This window comes from Elephantulus edwardii, unplaced genomic scaffold (genome assembly GCF_000299155.1).
Source record: "Elephantulus edwardii isolate Elephantulus edwardi_28Jun2011 unplaced genomic scaffold, EleEdw1.0 scaffold00043, whole genome shotgun sequence".
NCBI classification, from domain to species: domain Eukaryota; kingdom Metazoa; phylum Chordata; class Mammalia; order Macroscelidea; family Macroscelididae; genus Elephantulus; species Elephantulus edwardii.
The window spans coordinates 13,625,398-13,635,954 of NW_006399793.1; the positions used below are offsets into that span (position 1 = coordinate 13,625,398).

At 37.2% G+C, this 10,557-nt stretch overlaps 1 protein-coding gene and 1 pseudogene across 2 annotated transcripts in view; both read right to left on the reverse strand.

Moving 5' to 3' along the window:
* Positions 1-6,287: 6,287 nt before the first annotated feature.
* The window catches only part of MCTP1 (multiple C2 domains, transmembrane 1), a 906,633-nt gene continuing 902,363 nt past the window's right edge, over positions 6,288-10,557 (reverse strand). Inside the window, exons 23-24 of one of the 2 annotated variants that reach the window (XM_006885367.1) lie at positions 8,342-8,439; positions 6,288-6,957 (exon numbers count right to left, since the gene is read on the reverse strand). In XM_006885367.1, coding sequence (XP_006885429.1) covers positions 6,886-6,957; positions 8,342-8,439 — 170 coding nt within the window. In that variant the 3' untranslated portion in view covers positions 6,288-6,885. The remainder of the gene's footprint in view (positions 6,958-8,341; positions 8,440-10,557) is intronic. The other variant, XM_006885366.1, reaches the window with a different exon arrangement.
* LOC102852595 overlaps positions 9,310-10,557 on the reverse strand; it is a 3,346-nt pseudogene continuing 2,098 nt past the window's right edge.

Genomic DNA, 10,557 nt, shown 5'->3' on the forward strand with positions numbered 1-10,557 from the left:
AGTGATATTTCCACTGTGCTTAATATTTTTCTGCTTCTTTCTGTCTCTGAGTGGTTCCTTTAGGGCTTTGATGATCAGGGCAGAGGCAGAAGGTACCACTTCAATCTGGGCCTGTCTGTTCGGAATGGTCAGTTTCACTGTAATCCTTAGTCCCTTCCAGTCACCGGTGGCCTTGGCAATGTCATCACCAACCTTTTTTGGAGACAGACCCAGGGGCCCGATCTTGGGGGCCAGAGCGGAAGTGGCATCGACTTCCCCACCGGTACACCTCAGGTACACGACTTTAATCTCGTTGGGGTCGAACTTGGGCGGCATGGCGGAGGCAGCTGGTGTCGGATGAACCCACATGCAGGACGACCGAAGAAAGTTGCACCGAGGCCTCCTCTGAGCCGAAAGCCGAAAGCAAGAATTTATTAGTTTTTTATACCAATAGATTCTTTTCCATGGTAGCATTTTTGCTGTATTTTTAGGCATTTTCTAGCTAGGTCTGACTCATAGCAGCTGACTCAACACAATGGAACAAAACACGACTCTGCCTGGTGCCATCCTTACAATAGTATTGATTGAGTCGATTTTTGTAGCCACTGGTGTCAGTCTTACTGTGGGTTTTAGTTTTTTTTTCTTGACTCTATTAAACATGATGTTCTTCTCCAAAGAGTGGATCCTCTTAATAACATAGTATGAAGTCTCAATATCTTCCCTTGTAAAGAGTATTCTGGGGGGTCCACGTTATAATCAATATTCTCTGTAGGAACCACAGTTTGCTGCTAGTGCCAAGAATGTTGATTGTGTTGCCTAGCAAGCTGAAATTAAAAACCTCAATCTCTTCTCCATCCATCATGGTACTGCCAATGGGCCCAGTGGGTGAGAATCTTTGTCTTCTTGATGTTGAGCTTCAATCCATATTGAAGATTGCAGTTCTTGACCTTCTACAGTAAATGTTTCAGTTCCTCCTCAGTTTCGGCAAGCAAGGTTGTGCCATCTGCATACTAAAAGTAATTAATACATCTTCCTCCTAACCTGATGCCGTGCCATTCTTCAAATAGTCTAAATTTCCACATTATTTTTATCAACATGTAAGTTTGAAAAGTATGGTTAAAGGAAACAACTATCAAACACACCTCCATCGATTTTAAACCTCACAGTATTACCATTTTTCTAATGGTGGCTTCTTAGAAAGCCATAGGGTTCATCCATGAACACAATTAATTGTTCTGGAATTCCCACTCTTCCCAATGTGATGTAACAAATTTTGTAACAAATCTAACAATTTGTTATGATCCACACAGTTGAACTCCACTTGTAAGTTAATATAACACAGGTAAACACTTTTCTGGTGTTTTCTGGTTTTAGTCATGATCTATCTATCAGACTTATAATATCCCTTATTCTACAGCCTCTGAATCCAGGCAGAAATTCCTACAGTTCCCTGTTGATGTACTGCTTGCACTATCTTCATCAAAATTTGACTCACATATGATATCAATGATATTGTTTGATAATTTTTGCATTCCATTGGATAACTCTTCTTTGGAAAGGGCACAAATATGAATTTTTCTGTTCTTCTGGTGGGCAACTACTCTCCATCAAATCTCCTAGCACTGAACAGTGAACACTCTTACACAGGAATTATTACAAGCTGGACATAATTTTTGACCTTTTATTGTCATAATCACTCCTGTGCTTCCCAAAGGACAGTATGTTTTGTAGAACATGATGTAGAATTAGTTCTAATAGTTCAAGTTCTCTCAACAGCTTAGAAGATTTCCAGACTCGAGACATTTGGGGTATTTCCTGCCCCACATATCTCTTCTATGAGACAGTTGTCTCTGTAGGACACATTTTCTGTTGTCTGGGTGTGTCTCTGGTAATGTAAAAGACAACTGAGTTTTGATTTGACCAAATGTGCCAGATTATGCGTTTAGCATTTTCTCCAAAATACTGCTTTTTGAACTCTGGCAAGATAAAAATGCCTCAAATATGTTTCATGCCATTTGTAGCAGAGCCTATATTAGTAGTGAATACTCAGCCGTGTAACTAAACTTTCAAATTCATTGTTATCAAGTAAAAATTGGCTCATAGCTAGCTCTCCAGTGGATTTGAACTGCTTGTCTTTGGGTTGGCAGTGCAATTCCTTAGGCCACCAGAGTGCTCCCTGATACAGTCTTGTTGGGGGGGAGGAGGTGGTTTCTATGTTTACTGTTTACACATTGATCTTCAGACTTAGTCACTCATTAACTTTTTTGAAGCAACATTCAAGAATTTACAAGGAAGAATTACATTGAGAGTTCATTTTTGTGCAAATGGAAAAAAACTTGCCAAACTACTTATCTAAACCACATCTATTTCTTCTTATACAAAGAGCTTTCAGGTTATTACGGTAACATGATGTTTTGACCAGATCAATGTCATTTTGGTTTCTCTTTAAAAAACAGAGTAATGTAATTTTCACTGCCACTCAGAAACACAAAGGACTACCATATAAATAAAAATTCCAAGTATTCTTATAAAAATTTCATTTTCAAATGCAACAAAACTCTTAAAAAATTTTAAAATGTCCAAGGATGATCTTCATAAACTGAAAATCGTTTAGCACCGATTTCTTTCCTCTTTCGACACTTAACCCATATCCTTGTTGAAAAACAGATTTTATAATTAAATTAGGGCACATATTTTACCATGTTGTTAGTTTTCTACATCATATGACTTCTCTAGGCATTTAACAGTTTTTATTTGCATAGTGTTCTAATATAATGAGAATTTTTTTTCTTTGAACTTCTTAAATCACAGAGATTCAGATGGAATAAGGCATGTGATGCCCCTTAATACACTGTCAGTGTGAAAATGTAGAAATGGAGGGAGAAGGCAGTAACATTTTCACCAAAAACCAAGAATGTTTTCAGGGAAGTTTTTCAGGGCAAAAGGAGTATAATAGTTAAAAGGAACAAAATGATTGTAAGAATTAATAACATCTTTAATGTGGTATAATTCAAATTCTGTTAAGGTAACTGTAGATATTCTCATGAGACCAATGAATAGGCGCTTGCAGGTATGTGCATGTAACATGCGTGAATGTACACACACACACACACACACACACACACACATTTAAAGTCCTGAAGTTTAAACAAGAATCTGAGAACTCTCCAAGAAGTATAATCATGGCTATTTTGCATTTCCAGAGCTTTTATTCACCTGTTTTCTCTAAAAATAGGGGGTGAGTACTCAATTTTAGGAGATTATGAGTGTTTAGGCAAATATATATATGTAAAGTGACATGAAACACTTGCTGAGTAAGACCTAACACAGAAATAGACAAATTTCAGTAGTAGAGACACTTCGATACTTAAATTGGTGGAGGGAAAGTTCTCATGTTCCCAGGCTTACTATTGAATTGTTGCTCACTTTGAATACAAAATAAAAAACTATAAAAGTTGCTTTAGAAATATATCAAACTTGACTCCTCCTGTGCTTGTATTCTGTGTTTCTGTATAATATACTATCATTGGTTTTGACCATTGCCTATGACAGGGGAAGGCATAAAAAGACATTCAATCATCACAAAGTGACTTTGAATTTCTCAAATTGTCCTGGTATAAGTATGTGCGATACAAATAGATTAAAAATAATTGGGAACTGCTACAAAATCTAAGCTCTTTTGTGTCAAATACTTGTCTGTCAAATATTGTACTAAAGTTGAGCTACTAAAGTAGCCAGTTCAAACCAAAAGACCAGCTCTGGAAGACCAGGGCCTGCTGGCCTGATTCCATTACTGTTAAAGCCAGCCCTTCCCATACCAATTGGGGTCTGTTAAAAGAGTATCCTAACAAACAATAAACATTAATTAATGGCTTTCAGTGACTCTAATACTCACTAAACGATACTCAGGGAGCTGTGGTGGCCTAGTGGGTAAGGAGTTGTGCTGCCAACATAAATGCAGGCAGTTTGAATTCACCAGCTGCTGCAAGGGAGAAAGATGGGCCATCCATCTCGTCTTGTGCAATGCACAGCCTCTAGCAACCTACTGAAGGTTCAGTTATGAGTCAATTCTGACTCAATGGCACGTAACAAAAACAAACAACAAAAGATGTTGTAGAAAATATTTCATAGTTCATAATAACTTCGATATTTAGCAAACCAAATAAGTGTCAGAATGACATCCAATTTTCCAGCTAAAAGACATATGGAATATTTACGTGGCAATGCTCTCGGAATCAAGGTAAGTCAGTCAGTTCTCAAAAGACAAAATAGTACCTATGTGAAAAGGCAAATAGAATTGTTAAAAGTCTACCAGACACAATCTCTGTGTTCAGCCTGTGAATGTAGTGGGTTTGAAAAGTTAGAAAATTCTCCTGAGTATCACTTACATAGTTTTTACTCGGGAGTGTCAGAGACAGTGCGATTGGCACAGGACAGAGCGGAGTTTAGGGCTGTTGTACATAGGGTCGCTATGAGTTGCAGGCGACTCGACGGCACATAGCAACAACAACAACAACAACATAATTTTCACTGGATGCTCACCCGTCTGAAGGTATTGAATGTTACACAAAGGCAAGGTATCAGGGGGAAAGGACTGTCCAAACAAAACCTATATTCTCTAAATGAAGTATCATTTATAAGAATATGCACATAACCCACTATCATTCTTCTTGAAATGATGGAAACAAAGATATAAAGGAGTACCGATATACATTAGCAAAGAATATTTTCTATTGCATTTAATGCAGTGAATGAGTGTAGTCAACATTGCCATTAAACTAAACATCTGAAATTTGGTACAATGAAACAATTATTAGTCATCTGGTAATGGTTACTCGCCACCAGGTACATTTGCGGTTGTGGAATATCAGGCTTGAAGACATCTGAGCAAACGTTGTCAGCATAGAACAGAAATCTCACACTAGGTACAATCAAAAGTTATTTCAAACAAAGTGTCTCATCAATAAAAATTTCTGGAACAACATCAACTTCATGGTATATTATGCCTTAACAACAAACAGTGATAGTATTTGGAAATCAGCATGTCTGTCATTTATAAACATGATGAGCTAAATAGAGCATATTGAGGTCAAAACCTTTCTGTAGAAAGGAAATGTAATAGACATTCTTTCAAGCATTGTGTATAAACAGATCAAAATAGTTTTATCATAAGAAACAGTATTTAACATATCTTTAAAATAAAAATACTTTAAAAATCAACTTTCATTAGATTAAATTTATTTTTTAAAGAATCTTCCGTTAGAGTGAAATATATATATTTCTTGCTTCTGGCTTGTCTATATTTTTCCAGCAAAATTCCCACCTTCAACCCATCCCAGTCTATTATTAATAAAGTAGTGCAAAACATTGTCTGTAACAATTTCAACCAAGCTTTATCCCCTGGTAAGTCAGGGAAGACATTCTCACCAAATAATTTCTCTCTAGAGAGAGAAATCTCCCTCTTGTGTAAATGACAAAAACTACCATAATTAACAAAAAATACAATTGTTGGGAATGCAGTTTTGAGTACAGATTCTGTGGTGAGTAGTAAAGTAGTTTGAAAGGCAAACCCATCTCCCTATAAGCAATTCATTTTACAGAACAGGTTTTCATGCACTCCAGGAATGATTATTTTTTTCATAAATGAATGTAATGAAACACTAGCATTAAAACTTAGCACACTGCATTCTCCTCTATATTAAAATTCATACTAACAACAAAAATCATAATCTATATTAAAGTATTTCAGTAACCTAATGAGAAAGCAAATGCCATTTTTTTTCCTGTGAGAACACTTGGATATTGATTTTTTTTTTTAAATAGATGCACAAAGGCATAACATGACACCAAAAGCCAATACAGATTCAGTCGGCTAGTATTTTTTGTCAACCGAGCAGGGTGGCTAATTTATGAAATCAGTATAAATTAAAGTAGTGGTAGATATAAAAATTCATTTAGGCAACCATTTACAAACCTGGCAGTATTTATATTTAGTTCTGTAGAGATTTTTTAGGTTTTAGATGGAATGATAGAAGAGTGGGGAGTTTCCTTCACAGAATGGCTAAGTATTCAACATTCTCTTGAAAGGGTCAATGTACTCTGACTCATCAGCTTCAGATCAGCCCTCCTGTTGTTGTGTGCCATGCAGCTGATTCTCACTCACTCAGAGGTCAGTAGTTTGAACTCAGCCCATGGCTCATGTAAGAAAAGACCTGGCAGCCCGCTCCAGTCAAGATTACAGATGGAGATAGAGTGTGATGGAGATAGAGTTCTAGTTGGTCACATGGAGTTATTACAAGAACAGCCTCGTCATCTCAAAATAATTTGCACAGCAACTAATGTCAGGATTTGAAGTCTGAATCTATGCTAAGCTGAAGTACATTCAGTTCATTCAGGGTTGGGGATTCCCCCCCCCCTTTTTGAAAGATATAAAACATAGAAAACAGCAATGGCTTACTTTTCGGATAAAAAAGAGTTACATTTAAAAACCAAAAACCAACTTCAAAATGAAATTGAGATTTACATTTTGTGTAGATTTAATCAGAAAACAGCTGAGTATATAATCTAATATTCTAGTTCCTCCACTTGTAATTAGAGAAGTGTGTATATTCCGTTGCCATCATTCATACTTTTTTTGTGGTTGTTTCATTTTAATGTGTTATATTATCATCCACAGCTAATAAGGCTTTCACAGAGCAGTAGCTAAACTTTTATCAAATTGATTTTGTACAATGGAAGTATGTTTTAAAAGACATATGCCTTTGCACACTATTTACAAATCCTCTCAATCATGATAAAAAAGGCAAAATAAATAAAAAGCAGAAAGAAAGGAAATGCTGCTGACTCTGAAGGCTTTTTCTTTTATCTTCTCAAACAGATGCTGGTCTCCTCGGTGCTTGGAGCTGGCTATCCAAGATTGTTTTTCTTCCTTTTACATGGACTGTGAGAAGGATCTGGTTTCAGCTCTTGGTATTGCACCTGTTTAAACAGAGTTCAGAGGAAGACTGGTCAGGTGGCCACTTTCTGGCAAAGGAAGGAAAAGCAAAGTAATGAGAGCCTGCTTGAGGGGGGGAAGTGCTCACTTTGGAAGCTGTATGGGATTTGCAGCTGGAGTGCAGTAAACAATAAAATGATAGAGGATAGGAAAGAAAGCCTGCCCAAACTCTGGGAGCACCTTGAAAAGAACTGTGGCTGTCCACAGACATGACATTAAAAGCAAAAGGATCCCAATCAATTTTGAAAGGTTAGATAGAGATTCTTAGCAATTTATTGTCTTCTTTAACACAATCTTAATCTCTATCCAGTCTACACTCTTATCTGACACCAAATAAAAATCAATCTTATCAGGTTAAACACATAAAAAAAAAGTTACTGCAACCTAATTTCAAGATTTTGCTCTGAAAATGGATAGTGGGTAACAGTGGTCAAAAGATTTGAAAAGATTTTTTTTTTTTTGCAACATGCTCCAGTTTTCAAAAGAAGTCAATCTCTCTCTACAGTGGACTGATCCCTTATGTGGTTCTATTTATTCTGGTGATCAACTTCCCTACATCATTACCAAGACACGCCTGTGGAGTCTGGGCTGCCATCATGGGAATGAACTTGCCAACTATGAACTTGGTTTTGGTTTTATTCATCCTCCCAAATTCACTAAATTCATACAAAAATCTAGAAAGAAATGTTTTGGTTTTCTTAAGTGCCCACTAGAGCGTTTTGATTTCACTATCAAATATTCTGATTTTCTCTCTCAGGCCATGGTTATTTAAGGCCCAAGTCTTTCAGCCTACTTGCAGGTAGATGGTGCATGACAGCCAAGTAGATTCTTTATGTAGCTCCGTTCTTTTTCCCCATGCCCCATTCTTAACCAATTCTCGACTATCACCTATGCGAGCTAGATTTCTGAATGGCACAAAACCAACAGGTTTTGTTAGCTTTTTTGACTCTTGATATTAAAAGGATGAAAAAAGTTAAAATCCAATGGCACAATGAAATAAAATGATACTAGTATGGGGAAACTAAGAGGGGGTAAATAATGTATACTGCATTGAAGCAGATGAGGGAGAGAACTGTTTTGGAGGAATATATGATTAGGTATTATTGTCATGACAAGAGTCAAGAATGAAAGTTGTATAGTGGACTGGACAGCGTGGAGAGGTTTTGTAATAAGAATTTATTTTATTTATTTTTTTTTTTACTTTTCAGAGAAGAGCAAACTGGGTGGTGTAATGGATGGGCAGGGAGGAAAGTACGCAACTATGAATGAATGGAAATCCAAAGTCTCTGTAAACGTCCATTAAACGAAATTAAAAAGAAAAAGAAATCACACCAAAAAATGACACTAATTGTTAGGAAATCTACATACCACTTGTACATCTGAAGGGACTCTGGAAAGGAAGTCAAGTAATTCATTGTTATCAATTGCATACGGACTCCGAAGCTTCTTAGTGAATTTGTTGATGCCTGAAAAAGTGAGAGATTAAATATTTTTGAAACGTCCAAATGTAGAGAACCAGCCACTTGTTGAAGAGGGGACATTTATGGCAAAAGTATTACAGTGACTTGAAAATCTTGTTTGTAAGCTGCTCTACAACCTTGATAAAAATAAAGAAACTCTGTTTTTTCTTATTCTTAAATTTTCTTTCCTTCTATCTCTTTCCCTCTGTCTTTCCTCTTCTTCCTCCTTCTCTCTCAACTCAACAGCTAGCTTGTTTTTCTCTTTGTACTTCAGTAACTTCTTCTCAGAAGAAACAGATTTTTGGAATGAGCAAAGGCTATCTTAATCTTTTTCTTCAGTGTTACAGTTCTGAACTTGTCTCAAAGTCTCACTCATAGTGAAGCATCTCTTCCCATATTGGACTAATTTTAAAGGAGGAGGTCTGATTTAATATTTTCCCCCCTCAGGGTAACAGGTTTTGGGTAGAGAAGGTGTTGTTACATAAGCAAACTGTGCTTAGAAGACACAAGATCTTGATTTTTTCCCCAAAATGGCCAGAAACCAAAAAGAGTTTGCCACTGGATTTTAGAACATTAAATGGCTAATAGCTTTGCATGAAATTCACAGGCTGATTGACAAGTGAGCAACGTAGCTTAGTATCTTGGCTCTTGTTTGAAGAGTTTCATACAGAATAACCTTCCCCTTCTGGAATTATGATGTTGGTCTCTGTCTCCTCAGGTGAGACCCATGTCTTCCATTTCTGACTAGTATTTCAGCAATCACCTACCACTAAAGGAATATTGTTCTTGCTTTATTTCTTTTGATGAAACAAGAGTCCAAAACACATTCCCTAAAAATTATTTTTTTAGAGAGCAAGCCCACGAGGCCACCCCAGGTTACATGACCAGATGTCTGTCATGGGCTCTGGTTTCTGAAAATCTGGAGAATGAAAACAGAGGGGGTTCCCTAGCTATTGTGCAAGAGAGGTGCTCCGTGAGCCTGGGGCAGGTCTGACCTTAGGTAGGTTAGAGGTAATAAGCTGCTGCATGCAATACACTACGCTAATTCCTTCAATAAAACAACATCTGTTTTAAATATCAGAGGAGGGAACAAGAAAGAAGGGCTTGAGCAAACAGTAGAGAAACAAAAGTATGGTGGGAATGCTTTTCCCTTATATAGTGAGACTATCGTTTGAGGTTCTTTAAGTTGTAGAAATTAGGAAGGGAGGGGAAAAGAATTTTCCTCCAGGTTCTAAGGATACTATTAATGGTGATGATAACTGATAAGAGAGCTTGCTGAAGATATGACAAGATGGGTTAGAAAGAACAGGAGACTGGGAAATTAAAATTGTAGAGCTTGGAGGCCTGAGAAGAAGATTCATTTTATTCCAGTGGCTTTCCTTAAAACTCTCAAAAAAAAAAAAAAGATAAGAAAACATATCTTTTCATTTTATTTAAAAAAATTAAGTGTAAGTTGATGTTTTCTGAAATAAAATCCCCATTTTAGCTCTTTGCATGTTTTATTGCTTTAGCAATCTATGTGTTGCTATTAGATACCATTGAGTTGAGTACAACTTGTAGTGACTCTAAGAACAATAGATGTGAACCCCACCCGAACCTGTGCTATCCTCATCATCTCTGGCATACTTAAGACCCTTGCTGCGGTCACTGAGTCAATATATCTCATTGGGGGGTCTTCCACCCCTTTGCTGACCCTCCATCATTTCTAGCATGGTGTCACTTTCCAAGAGATACCAGCACCTAACAACATGTTCAAAGTATGAGAGATGAAGCTTTGTCATCTTCACCTGTAAGGAACGATATGGTTGCACTTTCTCCAAGATGTATCTATTTGTTCTTTGGCAGTCTATGGGATATTCATTACTCTTTTCTAGCACTACAATTCAAAGGTAATTCTTTCATCCTTATTTATTATCCTGCCCTCAGATTTATAGTAGGTAATTGAGGAACCATGGTCTGAATTAGGCACTGTATGGGATGTGTGCGTGCGTGCGTGTGTGTGTGTGTGTGTGTGTGTGTGTTAAAAGAAACTTTATTGGGTGTTGGGGGTTCAGATGAGGTCCATGAGAATGTCGTCCTCCATGACGCTGGGCTGCAGGCCCGGCTGGGGGACTGGGCCCCGGG